A 25,274-nucleotide genomic window follows, 5' to 3' on the forward strand; every position below is an offset into this window, starting at 1 on the left:
GGCCAACCCATGGAATCCTTCTAACTAATTAAAATAATTAAAAATCTACACTAGGCCTGAAAATTATGGGTCTGGACATCAGGACCAGCTCCAGGGTTTTGGCCGCCAAGCAGCCAAAAAAAAAAAAAAAAAAGCCGCGATTGCGATCTGCGGCGGCAATTCGGCGGGAGGTCCTTCGCTCCGAGCGGGAGTGAGGGACCGTCCGCCAAATTGCCACCGAATAGCTGGACATGCCGCCCCTCCCTGAAGTGGCCGCCCCAAGCACCTGCTTGCCAAGCTGGTGTCTGGAGCCGGCCCTGCTGGGCATGAAGAAAATTTATAAACTTTGAGTACCTCACAATGTGACCACCTTCACAAAAACTTGACTGAGAATTGTCTGTGCTCATGTTTAATAGCAGGCACCTGATTTAAATGTGTAAGTGGTGAATACAGTAACCTGCCAATTTGTGTGTATTTTGGTTCCTCGTGACTAGTCCCTACAACATGATTGATTCAGAAGTATATAGAGTGCTTGCATATGTTGTCAGCTCCTACTCCCAAGTTGGAGTTGTGTTTTCCTGCATTTGCAGTGTAATGGTACTTCCAATTGACAGGAAAGTGGTTCTGTATTACTCACTCTGAAACATTCTAATCATTTTGTTAGAGTGGAAACAAAGTGTCAATTACTACAACCCCCTTCGAGAACACTTCAATCAAAACAGGCCCAGCCAGGAGGAATAGCTACAAGAGCCGAATGGTTAGACGCAGTAAGAAAACCAAAAAGAAAGAGAGCCTAGAAAGGTGAGTGGTAGTTTTGTTTTATGATAAATATATTGCTTTTGCATATGTGTGTAGGCATGTGGTTATGTATGTATAACCACATCTAAAAAACATCCTGTTACACCATTACTTTCTCTTCCACCTCCCATACCCATCTTTTTACCTTCATCCATGGTATCCCATGCTCATGAAACATCCTCCCCATCCTATTGTGCAAGGATGCCCCCCTATCCTTATTTAAAACCCTCCTGAAGATGCAGTGTTGCTGCAAGGCACAAAAACAGAAATAGAAATGAGAGAGTGAATAACTCTTTTGGGTCTTCCAGTGCATCTTTGTTTTAAATAACCTCTTTGAGACTAGAGTTGTCTTGTTGTGTATCTTTTACAGCTCCAAACATATTGCTGGCTGTGACGGGACATGCCCTCATACTAGCAGAGAGGAGACTAGCAAACTCCTCTGGGCCTGTTCAGTACCAATGAGATGCTCCTGCAAGGCCTCTTCCACCTGGGGCGGGGGTGAGTGGGTGGGTGGGTGTAGAGCTTCAAAGGGAAAATCTGCCACAGGAAGGGGTGGTCAACAGGTGGTCAGAAAGCAGAGACAGGCTTGCCGAGAGGTAGACAGCAACAAGCCTCACCTCTTCCAAATCTGCAAGACCCAGCCTCAGAGCAATGCACCCATGAGGAGGTGCTGGAAGGAGACCCCATTTGGAGTAAGCCCAAAGAGCTGATCCAGGAGGACTGCCTGAGTTCCAGGTCACCCTTACCTCCCATGGACTCCCCTCACCCATAAGGGAGAAAAGAGGGGAGAGGACTTTTCTTTTGTTTGTTTGCTCCAAGAACTCCTTTGGGCATCTGCCGGGGTGGGGTGTGGGGTAGAAGGGAGAGGAAGACAGTATAAGGACCTGACGAGGGGGCTGGGATTCCTGCCCCACACAAATTGTGGAGAATGCAGTCATAACCACACCTGATACAAGGGGTTTAAAAAAAGCCTGAGAGGAGATAGCGCTCAGCTGCTCCACGCAAGATGGAACTGGAGCAGTGGTATAAGTGGTAAGAGATGCAGCAAGCTGCCCAGCAACAGCAATTCCAACAGCAGTTGCTGCAGCAGGGGGACACCCAGCAGAAAACTCAGACCACACAACAGCAGCAGCTGCTGAGGAAACTGTTGGCCCAGCAGCAGCAGTATCAAAAGGAGATGATGCAGCAGATGGTGCCATCTCTATGCCCCCAGGGAGTCCCAGCAAGCCATGCAAGGGTGTTCCCCTGCCAGAACCAGTGAAGATAACCAAGATGGAGCCGGACGATGACCCTGAAGCCTTCCTAGTTATATTCTAGAGGGTGGTGCTAGCAGCCCAGTGGCCCCCCAGAACAATGGGCTCTGATCCTGGCCCCATACTTGATGGGTCTGGCCCAGGCGACCTTTTGTAATCTGGACTTGGAGAGGGAAATAGACTACAAACAAGTAAAGGCCGCCATTTTGGACTACATGGGTATTTCCAAGGAGACGCACCGTCAATGATTTAGAACAGAGAGCTACTCCATGGGGGTGAGACCCCAGACAATGGCACAATGGTTGAGAGAGCACTATTGAAAGTGGCTTCATCCTGCCTGAGTTCCAAGTCACCCTCACCTCCCTTTATTTTCCCATGGACTCCCCTCTCCCATAAGGGAAGAAAGAGGGGAGAGAACTTTTGTTTGCTCCAAGAACCCCCTTGGGCATCAGCCAAGTGGGGGACATAGGAAGACAGTGTAAGGATCTGAAGAGGGGCTGGAGGGGACCCTTGCCCCCCCCCCCACACTGGCACTAAACAATTCCATACATTTTGGTATGGTCTTAAACTGAGGAAACAAAGGAATAATGTACCAGATTTTACACTCATTTATATGTAACTCAAACTTTCTCTGGAAGTGTAGTGAGTAATTTTTAGAGATGATAGATTGTGGTCATGTTTTTATCCCATCTGTCTGCAATTCATCCTGTTTCCTAAAGTCTTAGCAGTTCTACAATTTTGTACAATTCACTTTTGGGGAGGTAACAGGGATGTTATTAAAAGCCAGCATTGAGAGCTGGGATGATGATTTGTGCAGCGTCTCTCCTGATGAATTCTCTCCCATTCTCATGCTAGGAGGAGGTCTCTCTTCAAAAAGCTAGCCAAGCAGCCCTCTCCCCTTCTTCACACGAGCCGAAGTTTCTCCTGCCTGAACCGATCCCTTTCATCAGGAGAGAGCTTGCCTGGCTCCCCAACTCACAGCTTGTCTCCCAGGTCTCCTACCCCAAGCTACCGCTCCACTCCTGATTTCCCATCCGGTGAGTTGTTAGGGAGATGGAAATATGTGCCACCTTCATGAAGCTTAGTCTGTACTGATTTCCAATGAGAATAGTCACCTATGTGAAATCCAAGACACTTTGAATAGTTTGATTTCATTTGGATTAAGAAAAACCATGATACTAAATCAAAGATTTTAGTATGGCACAGAAGAATTTAAAAGGAAACTGTGTGCTAGCTTTGTCTCCAAAATTTTATTATTGTTCGGTTTTTTAAAATCTAAAATTAATAGAAAATAAAACCTAATGAATGAATAAATCATCTATAGAAACTACCTACGGACAAATTAAAACTAGTTGAGAGAATATTACGAGTAAAGGAATGAAAATTACATTGGAAAAAGCATTGCTAGATCATGGGACCAGTGTGTGGGGTATAATAAATGTGGATTACCATTGGAAAGCTGGGTGGGTGTAGAGATACAGTAGACTTTACATGTCACATCATTCTGATTTCTAGATTGTTTCACTTGCTCCAGCCCCATTTTAGTGTTCTCATGATTTTAGCAGCTATAAAAATGAATGTTGTTGCTTAATATCCATTGCTTAGAGTTACCATATTTAACAAATAAAAAAAGAGGACCCTCCACGGGGCCCTGGCCCCGCCCATTTCCCACCCCCAGCCCCGCACCAACTCCGCCCCTTCACCGCCCCAACCCCGCCCTAACTCCGCCCCCTCCTCCCTCCCACTCCCAGCCACGCGAAAAGGGCTGCCCGAGCGCTACCGGCTTCACGGTTTGCCAGGCAGACCCCAGACCGCCGGTTGGCGCTTCCCCAGCACAGCTGGAGCCCGGGAGGGGAAGCGCCCAGCTGGGGGCGCAGGGTCTGGAGGCTGCCCGGCAAACCATGAAGCCGGTAGCGCTTGGGCTTCAGGCAGCCCCTATGCCTCTGGACCCTGCGCCCACGGCCGGGCACTTCCCCTCCCAGGCTCCGGCGGCATAGGGTCTGGAGGTATGGGGGCTGCCCAAAGCCCATAGCGCTCGGCTCTTAAACAGAGCCAAAGAGTCAGGGGAGGAGCAGAGCTGCCGCGGCCGGAGGCTCTACTCCTCCCCTGACTCTTCGGCTCTGTTTAAGAGCCGAGCTGCCCGAGCGCTACCAGCTTCGGGCAGGCCCCATGCCTCCGGACCCTGCGCCACCAGAGCCCGGGAGGGGAAGTGCCCGGCAGGCGGCTGGGGTCCGGAGGCAAAGGGACTGCCTGAAGCCGGTAGCGCTCGGGGAGCTCGGCTCTTAAACAGAGCCGAAGAGTCAGGGGAGGAGCAGAGCAGCCGCGGGAGGGGAAGTGCCCGGCCGGCATTTTCCCGGACATGTTCGGCTTTTTGGCAATTCCCCCCGGACGGGGGTTTGATTGCCGAAAAGCCGGACATGTCCGGGAAAAAACGGACATATGGTAACTCTACCATTGCTGAAGGTGTAAATCATCTGAAAGCTTGGAACTTTTCTTTGAAATGGCAGAAAATATTAGCTTCTAACTCCTGTGGGAAAATAATTGCTAATTTAAATGTAAGGGAAAAACCATGTTTATAAGAGGTTTCAGAGTAGCAGCCATGTTAGTCTGTATCCGCAAAAAGTACAGGAGTACTTGTGGCACCTTAGAGACTAACAAATTTATTTGAGCATTTATAAGAATGATGTTATTTTACAGTCCAGTAACTTGCAGCCTACCAAACCATGGAATGCTTTGGCAGGTAGAACAAATGCTTATCAGTACATTTTTTGTGTGCTGCGTCCGCGTTAGTTATTAGAGAGTTATAAGAGCTGAAGCAATTTTCTAGTTTTATATTTTTCTTTTTTAGGTACCAATTCCTCCCAGAGCAGCTCCCCTAGCTCAAGTGCACCCAATTCTCCAGCTGGCTCAGGTCACATAAGACCCAGCACTCTTCACGGGTTGGGTCCAAAGCTTGGCGGACAAAGATACCGGTCAGGAAGACGCAAGTCAGCTGGCAGCATTCCTCTCTCCCCTTTGGCACGAACACCTTCTCCAACACCCCAGCCACCATCCCCTCAACGATCTCCATCACCTTTACTGGGGCATTCAATTGGAAATTCAAAAATAGCTCAGGCATTCCCTAACAAGATGCACTCTCCTCCAACTATTGTAAGACATATAGTGAGGCCAAAGAGTGCCGAGCCACCCAGGTCTCCACTGCTAAAGAGGGTCCAGTCTGAAGAGAAACTTGCACCTTCTTATGGTTGTGACAAGAAACACTTATGTTCACGCAAACACAGCCTGGAAGTGACTCAAGAAGAGGTGAATAGGGAATTGTCCCAAAGAGAAGTAACTCTTCAGAGCCTGGAGGAGAATGTGTGTGATGTGCCATCACTCACCCGAGTCAGGCCTGCAGAGCAAGGCTGCCTGAAACGCCCTGTCTGCAGAAAGTTGGGTAGGCAAGAGTCTGTTGATGAGCTGGATCGGGAGAAATTAAAGATCAAGATAGTTATGAAAAAGCAAGATCTTGCTGAGAAACAAGATTGTCTGCAGAAAGCAAGCACTATACATGAGCCTAGTGATGAATCAGAAAATCCTGCTACCTTAAGACTGGAAGAAAGAGACAAAAAATCATTTCAGAAGGCTTTGGAAAGATCAAATCACTTTGAAACTAAAATTACTGCTCTGGAGACTCCGTCAGTAGGTGGCATACTCAAAGACACCCTTCACAAGAATGCAAACATGAGACCAAATGACTGTGTTCCCTTAGATACACACATGCCATGTCATGGGCCTCCTCTTAATGAACTCAGTCATCTCTCTTATGACTTCAAAAGAATTTCCCCTCCATGTACATTGCAAGATGTGCTACCTCACTCATCTGACAGGCTGCTAAATGGAAAGGGAGAAAACACAGATAAAAATGCACCAACAAAAGAATTTGTCAAATTTGAAAGACTAGATGGTAAGCTTGCAAATATTGATTATCTCAGAAAGAAAATGTCCTTTGAAGAAAAAGATGACAGTCTCTGTCCAGTGTTAAAGCCCAAACTGACATCAAATGTTCATGAATGCCTTCAACTTAATGCAGTCAGACCCATCAATATACAGCAGGATTCCGCTACAGTTGCTGATAGCAGAGCATTTATCAGTAGTGCACATGCTGCTCAGATTAGCTCAGTTTCTTTTGTTCCTCTCAAAGCCTTGAATGGTCGAGTGGAAACTGGTGTGGAAAAATCAGCCCTGATTTCTACTGAGTCTCCTGTCAGAAAAAGTCCATCGGAGTATAAACTAGAAGGGAGATCGGTTTCTTGTCTGAAACCAATTGAAGGCACTTTAGACATTGCCTTACTGTCTGGGCCACAGGCTTCAAAGACAGAACTGCCTTCATGCCTGCTACCAGAAAGTCAAAACACCAGCAATGATGTGGGCTCTTCCATGCCTCTGGCATCTCAATGCAATGGTGTAAAGGAGGAGACATCCTGTCAGAAAGAGGTGTTGTCACCCCATTCAAAGTCTAGTAAATCTAATCTACTAGAGCCCCAATTTTCACAGTCAAGCAAGAATTTTCAAAATGCACCAGCAACCCCCATGACCACAGAACTAGAAACAGGAAAAAAGATTTCCAGTCCAGGTGCTACATACAACATTTCTGTCAGGGAAGTTGATCAAAAGAGAGAGGATTCCCATTCAAAACAGAAGGACCATGCGACTGAAGCAAAATTACACACTGTCCAAAATCAGTGTCTCCACACTGCCCTGGCATCTGCCACATCTCCCACAGCCCAAGGCAACCCTGAAAAAACTGCAGGAAAAGAGAGGCAAACCCAAAAGGAGTTGCCTGTCAAGTACCCAGAAACACAAAGAAATTACGAATCTTTCCTTGCGAAGGCCGAGGGGATCAGAAATTCATTTATGAAGAAATCTATCCCAGATGCTTTTAAAACAAGCGACTCCAAAACTATTCAGAGAAACTCTGCTGACTTTGCCATTCCCCTTCAAACACATAGAACAACGAGCGTGCAGACAGCAGGCTCTAAGGTGGAGTCTAAAGATGGCAAAGATCTACCAAAACAATTTGCCAAAGATGACATTGTCCCTGCTGGTTCTTCTGTAGAGAGGGACATGAACAAGAGGGAGATGATGGACTCAAAGAGTGAAATGTCTTTGCCCAAAAGGCCTGTACAACAATCAGTAGAATCTAATACTAAAAGTGAGAAATCACTTGTGTGTTCCTCTGTGCAGAAGGACAACTCCAAAGATTTGAGAAAGAAAGATCAGAAACAGTCTAGCAATATACAGCTTCAAACTACAGAGAGAGAGCTACCCAACCTGATTATTAGGCAGCAATTTAGCTCTTCAGGTTCCCCTTCTGAGAGAGAGATTGTAAACAGAAACTGTGTAATAGATGCTCCTGTGCATTTAGGTGTTCAAGAGCAAGTCAAAGCTGGTTCAGCCTACATGGAAAGCAGTAATAATAAATCCAGGCAAATAAATGAAACTTGTTCCTCTAAATCTAAGCACTCTGACAAATTCACATTTGCACAAAAGCAGTGCACTGCAAACATAAAAGAAAAAGAAACAGTTATTCAGCCCTCAGCTGGCTCTCGGAAAGATGGGAAACATGCCAATAAAAGTGTGCAAGATTCTCTTTCTTTTGTTCCAATTTCTCAGAGAAAACTAAACAATGAGTACGTTCAGGTAGAAAAGCCTCTGGGTCTGGAACGCGAGTCAGCACCTTCAATCCAAATCAATAGCAGCATTCCTGAAACCAAACCTAAATCCTCTTGTAATGGCCCGGCACCAGCAGGCCCAGAAAACTCCAAGCATTTTCTAAGTCAGGAAACAGCAGGCTTCAGTGAGGCTGCTGATCAAAAGCAACTCTATGTAAGTGAAAAACAAAACATGCCTCCAAAGTTTTCCACTGTGAAAGACTGTCTCTTATTGAACAAACTGGCAGACAAGGGCCCAAGTAATCAGGCCATCACTGCAGACAAAAGACCTGAAGGACAAAAATGCACTGAAGCACTTTATGTTCAGAATGACAATGGGAAATTGGAGCCCAGCCTTTTCCTTAACTGTGACCAGGGGAAAGTAGCAGAAAAGGCAGCCATAGTTAGCAAAGGCTCTCCAGATTCAAAAGGGAAGGGACAAGTTAGTCAAAAACAGTTAACAGATGCGAACAAGCAGATTACAGCAAAGCTTTTATCAGCTGCCACTGTGCAGAGTTCATGTCATTCAGCTGTAACTCCATCAAAGCAGCTGAATTGTCCACCCAACTTCCCTGAATGTAGGCAAGAAGCATCTCGTTTGTCTTCAGCAAACAATGATGTGTCTTCAACCAAGGTTAAAACAGGCTCATCAGAGCTTCCTGTCACCAGCTACAAGGAACTGAAAAAGCAAGCCACCTCTTCTACAGGGGATGGTAAAAGAGAAATCACTAAGAGCGTTTCACTGTTGACCTTGCATAGCTCTGCTATCCCAGTAGAAGCCCTTCATCCTGCTTCAAACCTTGGGAGTAAACCTGGAAATCAAGAAAAACCTCTTTCTGCTAACAACACTGTAGATGTAAAGGGAAAAGATCCCATTCAAGCTCAGCCTCCTGCTGCAAAAAAACAGAATGTAGGTAAAGATTTACCCAGGTCAGTAACCACCCCTGACCGTCCTAATGCACTTTCATCTGATAAAGACTCAGTGCGGCAGAGGCGAGGAAAGGATGCTTCACGGAGCAGTCCTCACAAAAAGTCCTCTCAATAGCATTAACTTGACAGATATGACTTAGACTTTAGCTGAAAATTGTTGATGTGTCTTGACTACCTTCTGAAACCAGCACTGTGTGGTATCTTTACATGGCAAAGCTTTCATGCCACTCCAGCAGGGGGCAGTGTGTACAAAGAGAGGACCTTTTTCAAAATGCCTTCCCAAATGTAACCGGTAAAACTGTTACCATAGAGTATTTGTATAAAATTACCTTTACAGTTGAGAGTTGTTGAGAAAAAGATTTTCCCTGTAAATATCTCATGACGTGTTTGGTTTTGAATGTAGCATATATACGTTGCTGCTGATTGCATTGTTTACTATTACCTTTTTTTTTTTTTAAGATAGTTGCTTTGCCACTTATATGCCATAATCAAATATGAAGCAGAATTACTGAAACTCAGACCTAGGATAAACAATACAAATATGGTCTGATTTAAAGGGAAAGAAAATAAGCCACATTTTTACTTGTTAAAAATTCTAGATAGTGTTAAAAACAATAGAAAAAATATGGTGGCTTATTGTAAGTTTTTATGTATATTTTAAATAACCATAGATTTTGATAGTACTGTATCTGGCTAACTGCTTCACCCAGATCGAATGTAAGACCTAACCGAATCTCCGCAGTGCACAGGCTGCCTCTCATTTAGAATAGGTGTAGTTACAGTGAAGGGAAAAGCCTCCGTTAACACTACACCCAGTTGAGTAGCATTATCTGGTGAAACAGATGTTCTCATCTTGTCCTTAGGGAGGCTACCTGGGACCTTCACTTCAGACAAGGCTGAGACTGCAAGCACGTGTGCTTAGTTTCTGCTGCAATCCTGTCTTGGTTCCCTTTTAGCTCTTTTAAATTCAGGCCTTTATAGAGGTGAGGCACAAGTAGAAGCAAATGACTAGCAGTACTATTCCCATCCCTGTTTTTTAATGAATTTAAAGAATATCAATTATCATGGTATGTAGGTTAGAGTAACTAGCTTCATGCAGTTTAGCTTTTTTCTCTTTTATATGACAAGTCTGGTAAAAAGGAAAAAAGTGATTTCAGTATCATATCTTCAGAAAAGATCAGGACATCTGATACCTTTTAATACATAGCTGGGGCCTTATGTTGTAGAGCAAACTTGCTGTTTTTAGCAAGTAATCCCTGGGTTTCACATTCATTTCTAAATGCATTGAGTAGCTCCTGGCATTTCATAACATGATCTCTTTATTTGTATGCAAAAAAAAAAAAAAAAAAAAAGTAAATACTGTAATTTAAAAAAGCAGCATTTTTGTAACAAAGGGACCTGTTGGAGCTATTTGGTGCTAGAATGTGACTGTCCTTATTACTTTTGCTAAGCCTTATTTAAATTTTGTATACTGTGGAACATGTTGAATTTGTCTGATTGTTTTAGTGTGGAGGTATTTGGTTTGTTTTGAAGGACAAAAGGTAAAGTTTGAAACATGTACAGGAGCACTACAGAAATATCCACACAAATGAGTATTTTTAAATTATTAGTATCAATAAGATGGTATTTTTGCTTATTTGTGTTATAAATATCCATATAAGAGCCAATGTACTATCAGTTTCCTCTGGAATTTCTTTGTTTCTAGAACTATACCATTTTTCTTCAAAGCACAGTGTAATTTTGGCTTGGAGATTTGTAAGGCACCTAGTAGTATGCTAATTTTTCCCCCCACTGCTTAGTTGGGTTTAGATTCATTTCAGTGAGTCTGTGATTAAAAGATAAAATTGCCAACAAGTCCTCCTAATTTTTCACATTGCGCTATTACATTAATTTCTTTTTCTATGCGCTCACATGATACAACAATTGGAGAAAATAGTTTTGAAAAGTTTTGAAGAGAAAATGGTTTCAGCATTAACAGTATATATCTGTGCTTTGGCAGTTGTTCTAACCAAACACTAATGCACTTAGGTATCATGACATTTCTGGCTGGGAGGTATTTCCTAGTTTACAGTCTTTTGCATTTTTAAACTGTCCTCTTGTTTCCTTTAAAACATATCTAGCTATTTGTTTACAAATGTATCTTTTATGTATATTTTGTATAGTGCATTATCACTTCTGCCAAATAAGGGTTGTTGGTTTTTTGTTTGTTTGGGGGTTTGATTTTTTTTTTTTGTTTTTTTTTTTTTTGCATTTTGGAAGCGTAACAGTGCTTAAGCTCGTGTTCATGTAGTACCTGTTTGTTGGTGTTTACCTTACCCGTGAGCTGTTAGAGATCCTTTCATCTGTACTTGATGGTCTATCTTTGTGTGATTGTTGATTATGACGTGCTCCTTTGTAGACTTCCTGCTGTAGATTTATCAGCTTACAAAACCTGTTTGTTAGGGTCTGTGCAATAAAGTGTTTGCAGTCTTATTTTCTTTAAGAAACTCCCTATGGATGTCATAATTGTTGTATACTGAACAAAAATATTTATACTTATGCAGTTGCATACAACTGAAATAAAAATTGAGCATGAAAAGATAGTCATTAGGTTTCTTTAATCCCTTTTTTGCCCATTACTAAATGCAGCTTCGTACTACGCTGCGTTTACATGAGATTCGATGGCTCATGCTCGTTTCCGTTTGTTTTTTCTTATTACCAAGCCAGTTTAGTTACTTTTTGGAACAGACTAATCAAGTATTTTGCGTGGAGAAGCATGGTCTAGTGCAGGGGTTCTCAAACTGGGGGTCGGGACCCTTCAGGGGGTCGTAAGGTTATTATGTGGGGGGTCGCGAACTGTCAGCCTCCATCCCAAACCCTGCTTTGCCTCCAGCATTTATAATGGTGTTAAATATATAAAAAAGTGTTTTTAATTTATAAGGGGGGGGGTCCGCACTCAGAGGCTTGTTGTGTGAAAGGGGTCACCAGTACAAAAGTTTGAGAATCACTCGTCTAGTGGTTAGAGAGGGGGATTAGGATTCAGTTTCTCTGGGTGCTCTCCCTAGCTCTGCCGCTGACATGCTGTGTGAGCTGGGGCTGGTTAGGTAACCACTGTGCCTCAGTTTTCTCATCTGTAAAGTGTGGATCTGCTACCAGACACACCAACTCTCATGAATTAATCGCAAGAGACGCAATTTCTAAGTAGAATTAAGTCTGACTCATGATCTCACAATAAAACTCTCAAATGTCAGGATTTGTTTTCCTTCCCGCTCTCAGCCAGCCCCAGTCTGATGGAGCTCCCACTGTCAATGTGCCCCAGGTGGCCGGGGTTCCCGCTCTCGGCCAGCCCCGGGGCTGACAGCAGGAGCCCCTCCTCGTGGGACGGGCTGGTGGCAGCAGTCCCAGCTGCTGCAAGGAGAGGCTCCTGCTGTCCACCAGCCCCAGACGGCAGGGGCTCCCGCTGCTGTGAGCCTGCCCCATCTCCAGCTGTACAAGAAAGGTAAGTTTCTGGCCTGCCTGGTTGCAGAGGAAACGTTGAAAATTGTGACCTGAGAGCACCTTAAAGGCTTAGAAACCTGAAGGGAAATAAAGAGAACCCATATTTCATTTAAAAAAAAAAAACTTCATGATTTTTAAACCAGTCTCATTATTTTGGGGGGTCGGACTGATGATTTTCCCGTGGCAAGAGTTGGCAACGTTGTATTAAATACTAACCCACCTTTGCAAAGTTCCTCTGATGAAAGTGCTAGATAAGGGCTAAGTGTAACTGCAATATCCATGAGGATTCAGCTGCGGAGGAGGAAGGATTTCTAAGGGCACGGCTACTCTAGGGAGCACTCTAATGTAGCTGCTCTAAACTGATGGGAGAGAGCTCTCCTGTCGGCTTAACTACTCCAGTCCCCATTAGTGGTAGAAGCTATATCAGCAGGAGAAGCTCTCCCACCAACATGGTGCTGACCCAACCTTGTTGGTGTACCTACATTGCCCAGGGTGCTGATTTATTCCCACCCCTGAGCAACATAAGTTATGCTGAAAGGCAAGGTCAGGTTTCTGGAGGATTTCCCACACAGGAATCACCCTTCCTCCTCCTTTTTCCTGACCTCTTGACATGATCCATCTCTTTTAGCTGCATGTTTCTAGCCCCTCCCCACCATTTCATGAACTAGAGGTGGGAGGCTAGTCAAATTGGAAGAACCTTTATGGAACAGAAGAATGAATTAGTGTACTGGATCCTGACCCAAGGTCTACATAGTCCAGTGTCCTGTCTCTTGACAGTGGCCAGGAACAGATGCTTCAATTGAAGGTGTAAGAACCCTCCACTGCATACAGGTGGTATATGTTCTCATCCTGACCTCTAGTAGAGACTGGAGCAAGCCCTGAAGCACAAGTTTCAATATCCCTTCCAAAATTTTATTGTCATTAATTCAGTAACTCTGGCTATACCTGATGTCTGTGTAAATAGGCAATCCCTTTTTGAATCTTAAGTTCTTGGCGTCAATAATTTCCTGTGGCAGTGTGTGCCACAGCTGAATCATAGACTGTGTGCAAAAGTATTCTCTTGTGGTGTTTATTGAGCTTCCCATCTTTTAATTTCATTGAATGTCCCCTGATTCTTTTATTATGAGAATGAGAACAGAAGTAGAGAGACTGAGGGGCTGTGAGCCATGCGGGAGTATCCTTAGGGCGAGAGAGGGAAGGCTACTGTTTGTAGGAGAAGTGGAAAGCGGGTGGGGCTCCTGCTGGGCTGAGTCCTTAACCTGGGAGTGATTGAGTCCTGTCCAGCCCCTCAGCAAAGGGCATTACGGACAAGGATACACTAATCTTTGTTGCTCCAAGGAGCGTGGTTCATTGAGACAGTGATAGTCTCCAGGTTTGGACACTACCTAGCAGTTAGGTGACTTGAACACAGCTGATCATAGATTGTCAGGAAATGCCTGAACCTCATTGTTGCTGCTATTCACAAATCAGAACTGCATTGTTTCTTCAATTGTTTCCCCCCTACAGAACCAGGTGTCAGTGTCGTTACAGCGATACAATTATTGGTTAAACCAGCACTGTACAAAATACATAGGAAGCTAGGCACTGATCTACAGCTCTTAGACAAATCTGCCAAGTGTAGCATCTTGCTTGACACACGTGTAGGCCACCCCTAGGATGACTAGATACCAAGTGTGAAAAATCAGGGTGGTGGTGTAATAGTCTTCTATAAGACAAAACCCCTAATATTAGGATGGTCTCCCTAGACACCCCCCCCCCCCCCTACATTTCCATGGCCCAGACTAAATGCCATGCTGGACTCTGGGCAAGCAGAAGGGTAGAAGCTTCCGTTCAGACCTGTTGCCACCACGGGTGGTGATTGCACATGCCAAGCAGGCTGCTCTCTGCCTCTCCCAGTATTGTCTCCAGCGCTCCAAGCCAGCAGAGGAGGACAGGACCATACAATGTCAGATGAGCAGCTGGAGGGAGGAGAGTGGGAATCATAGAAAGAAATCATGAGAGTTGGCAACACAAGTGAACCAACCTGAGCTATAGAATCTCCTTCTTCCCTGTGACAGGTTCCCCGCAGTGTGCCACTTGGATCTGGGCACCACTGAGCCCCCATGACCGACCAGCCTGGGCTCCTTTCTACACTGTACTGCTCTGACAAGCTGCCAAGCCCTCCAGGCTTCAGCCTGCACTTTCACCAGAATACATGCAGGTAGGAATATACCCAGCTGCAGTACACACAGGCAGGCTCTTTAACCAGCCCCTGCATGGGAAGGCTTCAGCTAGGGCATCTCGCAGTTCTTAAAATACGCACCCCCTGTGCAGTGTAAACCCAAAATTATACCATCGTGCGCTGCACAGGGAAGTGTATGGCGTAAGCTCATAAAATTCACCCCATCCCTCAATGTGGAGAGGAATATGCAACAGCTTTCTCCCCCTGAGTTATGATTTCCATGCACTGGTTTTAGATAAATCCAAAAGCAAGTTTATTAACTACAAAGAGAAATTTTAAGGGACAGCAAACAGATCAAAGCAGCTTACCTAGCAAATAAACAAAAAACGCAAACTAAGCTTAATATACTAAATAAAACTATTATGAATAGCAGATTCTCACCCGAAGTGATGATACAAGCAGGCTGCAGATTCATAAGGGGCAAGCTGCCCTTGCTTACAGCTTGGAATCCCCAGGTGTTCCATTCAGAGGCTAAAAATCCCTTTAGCCATGGCGAGAATCCTTTGTTTCAAAGCTTGGTTCCCACACCAGTCAGTGGAAAAATACATTCAAGATTGAGTCCAGCACCAGGGGAACTGGTCACTTGTCCCTGTAGTGTGTCAGCAGCCATAACTCGCAGGCTGTCTGTAGCTTCCTCAGGAAGGTTCCCCTATTGGCTCATTAACCTGAATGGGCCCATCCCAGCCAGCCATCTAGACTGAAAGCATTTTGCCTAGTAGGTGTTGCCCAGGTGTAACTACATTTTGAAATACAGATATATAGTCAATATTCATAACTTCGGATAAAAAAAGATACATGCATACAAATAGGAATTATAGTCCGCAAACCATAACCTTTCCAATGACACCTCACGTGACTTATCTTGCATAAAATGTTATTATATCATACTCATATCATAATATTATGAAGAACATGGGGTGCAGCATCACAGGCCCCACACCACCTCCCAATTGCTCAGGGGAGCTCTGGAAAAGTGTGAAAGGGGAGTTTAGCTTCTATTCAACACTTTTCACCAGTACTAAATGCACACAGTGTTTTCAAAACAAGTACTTAGCACAGGCGCTGGCTTTCTCAGGGCCCTGGGGTGCTCCATTCCGCCCCACCCCTTCTCACAAGCCTCCACTCTGCCCCACCTCTTCCCGCCCAGTTCTGCCCCCTCCCCCAAGTGTGTCCCCCTGCTTCGTCCCCTCCTCCACCCTACCCCCCCCCCCAGCACAACACTGATTGTGGTGGATGGGAGGCATTGGGAGGGAGGGGTAGGAGTTGATTGGCGGGGCCGCCAGGGAATGGGAGCCACTGGGGGAAGGGGGAGGATCTGGCTGCCAGTGGGTGCTAAGCACCCACTAATTTTTTTTCCAGCCCTGGAATACCCATGGAGTCAGTGCCTATGGTACTTAGCCCTATATACAAATGATAGATAAATTAGCTAGTAAAATAATTTGTACAGACGTCACTCTTGGAGCTGCAGAGAATTTGGCAGTGATTAAATGAGCAGATAATCATCCCTGGATAACCAGGAGGGCATGCTGCACATTTTAATGGGTGCGTAACAGCATTTCTTCCAGGCTGTGGGTAGGTTTGCATTGATGGGCTCAGCAGAAATGTGTTTGAGGGATTTGAATGAAGGGAGGCAGATAGGTGACACCAGAATGTAGAGGTCAAGTTAAAAGAGGTAGCCTAGATGACAGCACAAAGATGGCTAGAGAAGGCTACAGGGAAAGCAAGGTGGGAGGCAAGGCTCTGGCAGGCCTAGGGAGGAATAGGAAGAAACGAGCAGAGATCCAGGTAGGAATGGTGTGTAATATAAGGGCTTGATGGTGTAGGCATGAAACTTGTACTTGATGCAGAAGACAAGAGGAAACTAGTGGAGGGATTCAGATGGGGGAGTATCCTGGTCTGAGTGGCCGTCACAGAATCAGAAGTGTGACTGGTCAAGGTGGGTTCAGTCCCAGGCAGGAACAAGCTTGGTGATGGAAAGAAAGGGATGAACACAAACAAAGAGTTTATTTTTAAGTTATTCACTTGAGAAATTGGCATGCATCTTGCCATTGAAGTCTGCAGTTTGGTTAGAGCAGCAGCCTTTTTCCTAGCCAAAGATGGGGTAGGAAGAACTTTGCTCTGAGCATTGCTGGTTTTTCAATGTGGAGTAAAGGTAAGTGCTACTTTAAATCTAACAATTTACCGCCTAATCTCCTGAAACTTAACTTGTTAGTTACAAGCAGTTCGGGTTCCTTTCCCATCTAAATACTGATGTCAAAATCTACATTGAAAGTCACTATAAGGTTTGTTTACACCAGGATGGTCCTGAGTTCAAATCCATCAGCCATCATTCATCTCAGGCAATTCAGTTCATCTCTTTGTGTATCAGCTCTCCAGCTGTGTTAAAAAAAAAAAAAAAAAAAAGAGCAAAACCTGACTGAAAACCAAGTGATGCATCAGATTAGAGGTTTACTGAGTAAATAAATCCTATAAAGAAAGATAAATCCAATGTCACTTTCTGTTGGTTTATATCCTCACTAAGTAATCCCCAAAAAACTAAACCTTTAGACTTTGAATTTCCCTGTATAGAATCAGTGTTTGTGATGCACTGCGTTTATATAAAAATATTCCTTCAGAAGGGGCAGTCCAATCTGTATATTTAGGATTTGTGTACCTGGTAATGAGCAACATATGCTGTTCTCCTTTATTATTTGTGTAACTTCTAGGTGTGACTGGTGCTTGAGAGACAAATAAAAAAGCAAAGCCCTGCTCAGAGAGAGTTCACATTCTAAATTAAATAAAAGAGAACACAAAAATGACAGCAGGTGGGATAAAAATAAAAAGGATTGAGATGGTAAAGTGGTGAAGACATGTATTGTATTGTATTGTATTGTATTGTACTTGGAGAAGCACAGATCTCCCAGAAAGAGCAAAGCTGTTCATGCGATGAAGTGGAGAAACTGCTTGCCAGCCCAGCAGGGGTTAAGGAGCGCCTCTGGCCCCAGCTAGCCCCGTTATAATTGCAGCCAATGCCAGGCCTGGAGTGGGGAGAAAAGGAGAGAGCCTGGGCCAGTTCAGGGTTGACTGGTGAAGAGGCAGGAGCTAGCTGCCTGAAAGAAAGAAGCCAAGGCCATCCCCAGAGAGCACATTCTCTCCCCCAGCCAAGAGAGACTGTGGAGACCTAGGAGTCTCTGGCAACTGAGGTAACTAGGTGACTGCAACCCAGAGACATTGTGGGGTTTGGCTGTACCAAACTTACAGCTGCCCTGCCCGAAGGAGCCTGGGACCACAGCAGGGTGCCACCCAGGATCCATGAGATGGCGCTGCGGGAGGCAAGCCACCCCAGTGGATTGAGTTACAAGGACCTGTAACGGTGTTGGGACTCACCACCTGGCACCTCCTGCTGATTGTCTCTGGGAATTAGCTCTGTCCAGTGGAGCACCCCCTCCTGGTGGTGTCCCGTCCGTCATCTCGCCCTCAGTTGGCATCTGAGCCCGCATCGCTCACCAGCTCGCGGCGTCCTTTTCAAGCCACTGTCCTCCGGCTGTGCCCTTAGTCCATCCTCGCCCTCTTCTGGGAGGGGGTAGGGGGTGTTGATCAACAGTCTCTCTACGCCCCAGCCACCATGTCCAACCACACACCCCAAAGTCTAATCCCTCTTGTCAGGGATCTGGTGTAGTCTATGATGGCCGCTCCCTACGGCCAATGGCTGGGTGTACTGGAAGGGGGGGACCCAGGCCCGCCCTCTACTCTGGGTCCCGGCCCAGGGACCCTCTGGCGGCATCCTTGCTGTCCTCCTTCTCTCCCCTCGTCTGTCCGCTTCCCTGGACCGCTTCCCCTATGGCCCCTTGCACCCGCTAGGCCCTTCCCTTCAGGGCCTGCAGCCTGGCAGGCTATGGGCTAGAGCTCCCTTTTGCTCCCCTAGCCCGGCCAGTACTGCGCTGTCCACGGTGCTAATCTCCCACCTCTGGAGACTGACCTTCCCCTGTTGAAGGCCTGGGACAGACTGCTCCTTTCCTGAGCAGCCTTTTTATAGGGCTGAGCCTGGCCCTGATTGGCTGCCTCCAAGCTGGGCCCTGATTGGCTCCCAATAAGTCCTTCTCTAATTGGCTGCCCATCTGCGCAGGCGCACTGGACTGCTGCAGCCCACGCTCTCAGGGAGTGGGGCAGTCCGCCCCACTACAGGGCCATGCCCCAAAGTGAAGACATTCTGGTCGGAAGCAGCCCAGGGCAGTGGATTTAAACTCCCTGCTTGGAGTGCTCCCAGTTCAGCCCCCCTTGTGTTGACTGGGCTGGGACCCGGTGGAGTGGGAGGTCCTAGGTCCCTCTACCCCTGCTGCCTGAAAGACTGAGGCACCTTGACCTAGGGAAACAAGGGGCTAGAAGTCAGGCATGCCAACCACTAGGCCACCTGGCCCTCCAAGCACCTGGCACACTCATTTTAATTACTTTGCATTTATCAACATTGAATTTCATCTGCCATTTTGTTGCCCAGTCACCCAGTTTTGTGAGCTCCCTTTGTAACTATTGGTACAGGTCTGTCGCATCTTACGCGCATTTAACATGCGCGATTTCAACTTTACGTGGTCGGCAAAAACAAAAACAAAAAAAGAGAAAAACAAAAGTTTTAATACTATACCTGTAGTGTGGGCGATTTCGCCCGCCATTGAACTTAATGGGGTTTTGGCTATACGTGGTTTTCGCTTTACGAGCTAACAGCAGAATGGAACCCCCGCGTAAGATGAGACGGACCTATACACTCAATTCTTGTTAAATTATTTTTGCACATTTTCAGTTTTTTACCTTCTTTGTTGACTTTTTGTTTTAGTTGACTTGTAAGTAGTTGAAATTTAGCTCTGCTCCTGGCCCTAGGGGACTGGGTCAGGTTTCTGTAGCTACAGAGGGGTTCACATTGGAGATTTTGTCTCTGGGAGCTGAGCAAGGTTTGAGCCTAAAGTTCCTCTTTCAAGGTGAGGCAGTGTTGCAGAAAGCACGGTGATGCATGCTGGAATAAGAGTGCTGATGCTACAATTTTGGGTCCCAGGCAGGGGTGAGTAGTTGGTACTTGCCGAGCTGCTGGCGACAACTGAGGTATGTCAGCAGAGATGTTTAGGAAACTTTGGCACAATGCTTTCACACGCTGTAACGCTGCTCTGCTCACTTTTGACTCCACTGTTTGTCAATCACTTTTGTAGCACGCTATTGTAGAGAACAAATTATTCAAGATGCATGTATATTTCCAGCTCCTTTAGAAAAATCCATGCTAGACAAATGGAAACTTAGAATGCTGGAAAGGAAAGCCATACAAGATTTTGGGTGTTTTACCGTGTTACACAACTAGACGTTCTTTTAGGTACAATTTTCCCCTTACACTATTGTGAAGCTGTGCCTTCAGATAGTGCATTTATTACAGCATCAAACATAAGCTACTTGTCTTCAATTTCAAGGCCCTTCATAGTCTATCCCCACCCTACCTTATCTCTCATTCACTATCAAAATATTGATGCCAGCTTCCATTGCCTACTTGTTAAATTTTCAATCAGGCACCTTCATGTTTTCTCTCCTGCTGCGCTGCCATGAACATTCACGACGTTTTCTCATTATCCTCCTTCAAACCCCTCTTTAAATTCTCCTTTGCCGTGATGACTTCAAAAAATTTGATAATGATTAGGCTGCTGATATGCTGCCTGTCATGCTGGCCAGTATTGTCGTCATCTTCCTTGTACTCCCCTATTTGTAACAGTTATCTCTTGTCTTACATGGAGATTGTAAGGTCTCTGGGACAGGGACCATCATTGTGTTCTGTGTTTATACAGCGCCTAGCACAGTGGGGTCCTGGTCCATGACTGAGGCTCCTTGGGGCTATGGTAATACAAATAAATAATTGCAGAGCTCACTGTATTGAACCAATTCTGTTTTGGAAGCTGTGCCTTGAATCAGCTAGTGAAAGTTCAGCAGTTTCTGGGTTTTATGTAGCTTGCTTTGCACTGTTCTCAAAGATATGCTGATGTAGGTCAAATCATGTCAGTTGACCACCTATTATTTGGCCACAGTCAAATATTGTTAAATATTCCAGCAAGAACGCCCTGCTGTAGGTGGCGACCTCCCTTTTCGATTGCATCATGCATTCTTTCATTTTTCTAGCACTTCATTCATTGTGTTTCCATTATTGTGAGTTAAAATTACTCAGTTAAATGTTTGTTGTAATTAGCCACAAATATCTATCTCAGGCTAAGCCTAGTGGTGACCATAAAGTCTTACTGTTCTAATAAACCAGTGCTTTACAATATTTGACCATTTTGGACATTATTTGACCAATATTTGTCCGGTCAATTGAACAGTTATTTTTCAAATAAGGGAAGTGATATCTTTTATTGGACCAACTTCTGTTGGTAAAGAGACAAGCTTTCAAGCTTACACAGAGCTCTTCCTCAAGTCCTGGCTCCATCTACACTGCAAAGAATTCTTTGTGGACCAGTCAAATGTCCAATCCTATGCTGATGAGTTTCTTTGCTTAACAGGGGCTTTGCAAAGACATTTGTTCCAAGACGTTTTTCCTGTCTTAGATCACTCTGTGCAAGCATCGTTTTGATGGAGGCTGCCTGTTCTGCTGTTTATGTCTATTCAAATACCATATGCATTACAGGGTCAGCTCACCGGGTCACAATAACACATTTTTACATCTGATAGTTTGCCTGTGACAGCAACAACTTGTAATGTATGAAAACAATTCACATTCGTGTGTGGACATGCTATATTATCATAACCAAGATATGGTAGTGCTATACTGTGAAATTGACAGCAGACATCAAAAAGCGCCCACTGTGCAATTTTCAACGTGACTTTCCTGTTTAAAATAGGGATGCCGTCAGATAACTTTTGACTTAAGTTATATAGGTTGGGGGCTGTATAATATGTGAGGGAAGTTGTAGGTCCGTCTGTGTATGTGAAGTGCAGACATTTTAAAGAGCTTCAAGAATCTCCATTTTGTAGACTGACACTAGCCAAACTTGGTACCTGCTACAAAGGAGAAAGCAGAGAAAACATTGATAATATTTCTATCTTGTACGTCTCACGAATTGAGTGGAAACTTTTCAACCCAGTGGTGATCTTCAATACATTAACTAGCTTAGACTTTATAGGGGAAACTTTCAAGGAAAAGCCTCTGGAATAATAGCTGAAGTTGAACTGGAAGTCCCCTGTGTAAAGTGTTCAAAGAGAACTCAGCTCCCATGCATCTTTGAGTAAATGCAACATTCCGTTCATCACAGCTGAGACCCTTTGCTCCATACAATGTATATACATTTCTGCGGAAAGAGAACGATGCACAGCCTTAGAGGGGATTGGCGCTTTACATCCAAGTTGAATTGTTATGGAAGCACTGGTGCAAAAACTTGCATTCTAGCCACAAAGGGCAGACTAATAGCCACGTCTAGTACTTGTCAGGCTTTGGCCCAAGTATAAATATTAACTCCTTACTATTGCTGTTTGGATTTAGTAACCTATGATAAAGTAAAGCAGAAACTCCCTAATTCAACACACTTAAGTAATGCGAAGTGTTTTCTGAACTTTGCAGATCCATACACCAGAAGTACAGACCGCAGCCCCACTACAAAATAGCCATCAGCTCCATGCGCATTCAAGGTATCCGAATGCACATGAACCTACTAGGCATCTCATCTCATTTTGCTTACAACCTTTAGCTTCCTTTTCCGCACTTCCACAAAGGGAAATAGTTGGCATTTACCAGCACAGCTGACACACAGGCTGCCAACAACACTCTGATCCCCACCCATCAAGCATCTGGCCTAAGATGTGAACGTTCAAATACTAAGGTAGAAGAATACTGAAGTGGTGATATGGCTTCAAGGGTACGTTAGTCCAGCCACTCCCTATTTACAATTTAAGTTGATTATAAATCCTCCCAAGTCTTAGTCTGACCTCTCAACATTATGATGAATTTATATATTCATTTACTAATTAAACTGTCACTATATATTTTCAGAGATTAATGCTCCATAAAAGCCAACCCCACCAAAAGGCAATAATCGTGTGAATAAGAATACAGCCATCTCCCCTTTTTAAATCAAGAGAAATATAATCCTCTGCAATCATAAAATATTATCCGCCTTTTTAAATGAGAATTTCTGTAGCTGCATCCCTGTGAGGATTCTGTTTTCAGGCCCTGGGGCAGGTCCGGCGTTTTAATGTTCTGTTTAGTTCGGTCTCTGTGGAGCATGTGATGGGGCTTTCAGGCCTTGTTTCAAAGCCAGAGTATTCCTGTGACAACAGAGGAGTCCAAATTGCAAAATGGATCAAAGAGATGATTACCAAAGACCAAGGTTTTTTCAGAAAATAGGGGAGACCCAGAGTGTTTACAGATTTTCATTTCCAAGTCTGTCAGGAGTGGGGGGTGTTTGAACATAACGGCCATGCTGAGTCAGACCAATGGTCCAACTAGCCCAGTATCCTGTCTTCCGACAGTGCCAATGTCAAGTGCTTCAGAGGGAATGAACAGAACAGGCAATCATCAAGTGATCCATCCCCTGGATTTATATAGAGGCATTATGATATTTTCTGTCGTATTATCCCTTTCCTAATGATTCCTAATGTTCTGTTAGCTTTTTTGATTGCTGCTTCACATTGAGTGGATGTTTTCGAAGAACTATCCACAATGACTCCAAGATCACTTTCTTGAGTGGTAACAGTTAATTTGGACCCCATCATTGTATATGCATAGTTGGAATTCTGTTTTCTAATTTTCATTACTTTGCATTTATCAACATTAAATTTCATCTGCCATTTTGTTGCCCAGTCACCCAGTTTTGTGAGCTCCCTTTGTAACTCTTCACAGTCAGCTTTGGATTTAACTATCTTGTATTGTCTGCAAATAATTTTGTATTGTCTGCAAATGTTTCCATCTCACTGTTTTACCCCTTTTTCCAGATCATTTATGAATATGTTGAATAGGACTGGGCCTAGTACAGACCCCTGGGCTTACACCACTGTTTATCTCTCTCCATTCTGAAATCTGGCCATTTATTCCTACCCTTTGTTTCCTGTCTTTTAATCTGTTCCTGATCCATGAGAGGACCTTCCCTCTTATCCCATGACTGCTTGCTTTGCTTAAGAGCCTTTGGTGAGGGACCTTGTCAAAGGCTTTCTGAAAGTCCAAGTACACTATATCCACTGGATCACCCTTGTCCACATGTTTGTTGACCCCTTAAAAAAATCTAATAGATTAGTGAGGTATGATTTCGCTTTACAAAAGCCCTATTTACTCTTCCCCAACAAAACATGTTCATCTATGTGTCTGACAATTCTGTTCTTTACTATAGTTTCAGCCAATTTGCCTGGTACTGAAGTTAGGCTTACTCATCTGTAATTGCTGGGATCACCTCTGGAGCCCTTTTAAAAAACTGGCATCACATTAGCTATCCTCCAGTCATCTGGTACAGAAGCTGATTTAAATGATAGATTACATACCACAGTTTGGGTCCATGCATGTCCCTCCCCGTTCCCAAAAAATCCTTTTATTTATTAACCTTGCATGCATCTTTTTTCAATGTAGAAAGCACATTTTAAAGTTAGGTACCCAATAGAATTTGTACAAAAAGCGGCAAATTTACTAATACATCTGAAAAATTGGTACAATGCCTGCAATATTTGGAGCGTATTTTAAAATATCAAGAGTTGCAAACACACATTCATGATTCTGGACTGAATATCATCTTGTATTCCCTAAGGTCTTCGTTTCTTGTGTGCTAGTTTGTCATTTTTTCTGTGGCCATGTCTACACTTGAGTTGGAGGTGTAAATTCCAGCTCGGTAGACGTATGTGAATCAGCTTTGATCAAGCTAGTGCACTAAAAATAGCAGAGTAGCCTCAATGGTGCAGGAAGTGGGAGGGGCTAGCGGCTCTGAATAAAATCCTGCTCTGGACCCTGGGTACTTGAGCAACTATCCTATCCCACTGCCCATGCCACTACAATAGTGCACTGCAGAGCATTGAAACCAAAACTGAGAAGAAAAACTGGGATTCATGGTATGTGGGTGCTTTCCCCACCTCTGCTACTGACACATTATGTGACCTGAGGCCAGTTTCTTAACTTCTCTGCCTCCGTTCATGCATCTGTCAAGGGGAGGTGAGACTAACCTCTGAGTTCCTCTGACAAAAGGTGTTATGTAAGTGCAACATATAACTGTGATATCTGTGATTTCAGCTGAGGAGTGGTCCTGGGGAGCAAGGAGAATTTCTGGCTGCTTGAATGGCAAGGTGAGGTTTGGGTGGAGATGGTCCCCACACAGAAATCTCCCTCCCTCTTCACTTTATCTGACCTCTTGACATGACCCATCTTTTTGCTGCATATTCCTGACCCCTCCCTCAGTCCATGAACCAGCAGACGGGAGGCAGGTTGAATTGGGAGAACCTGCAACATGCCAGAAGCAGGGAAGTTAGGGGGGCTGTGAGCCACAAGGAAACCTATTTAGCTCTCCCTGGTTCCCCCTCAAAGGGAGAGGGAAGGGTGCTGCTTGCCTGGGGAGTGGAAGCAGGAGCCGGGAGGTGGGATGGGGCTCCTGCTGGGCTGAGAAATTAACCTGTGAGTGATTGAATCCTCTCTAGCCCCTCAGTAAAGGGCATTACAGATAAGGATCCACATCTCTGCTCTGAGGAGAGTGACTCATTTGAACAGTAATGACCTCCAGCTTTGGGCACTTCCTGGCAGTTGGAGGAATTGAAAACAGCTGGCCATCAACTTTCAGGAAATGCCTGGCCCTGGCTGTCATTATTACTGCATTTCACAATCACAGCTGCATTGTTGGCTCAGTTATTTCCCCCCGTACAAGCCCAGCTGTGAAGGTGCATTCTCATTGTCACGACCCCTGTTACAAATGCTCCACAATTAGTATATGGAGAAAATAAACAATATTTACTCATTAAATC

At 44.7% G+C, this 25,274-nt stretch overlaps 1 protein-coding gene across 5 annotated transcripts in view; it reads left to right on the forward strand.

The window, feature by feature from the left end:
* Positions 1 to 11,235, forward strand: part of MAST4 (microtubule associated serine/threonine kinase family member 4) — a 262,752-nt gene extending 251,517 nt beyond the window's left edge. For all 5 annotated transcript variants that reach the window (XM_034773436.1, XM_034773432.1, XM_034773434.1 and 2 more), the window contains 3 exons: positions 644 to 780; positions 2,886 to 3,067; positions 4,879 to 11,235. In XM_034773436.1, coding sequence (XP_034629327.1) covers positions 644 to 780; positions 2,886 to 3,067; positions 4,879 to 8,768 — 4,209 coding nt within the window. In that variant the 3' untranslated portion in view covers positions 8,769 to 11,235. The remainder of the gene's footprint in view (positions 1 to 643; positions 781 to 2,885; positions 3,068 to 4,878) is intronic.
* The last annotated feature ends 14,039 nt before the right edge of the window (positions 11,236 to 25,274 follow it).

Source organism: Trachemys scripta, chromosome 6 (genome assembly GCF_013100865.1).
Source record: "Trachemys scripta elegans isolate TJP31775 chromosome 6, CAS_Tse_1.0, whole genome shotgun sequence".
In the NCBI taxonomy this organism is placed as follows: Eukaryota; Metazoa; Chordata; order Testudines; family Emydidae; genus Trachemys; species Trachemys scripta.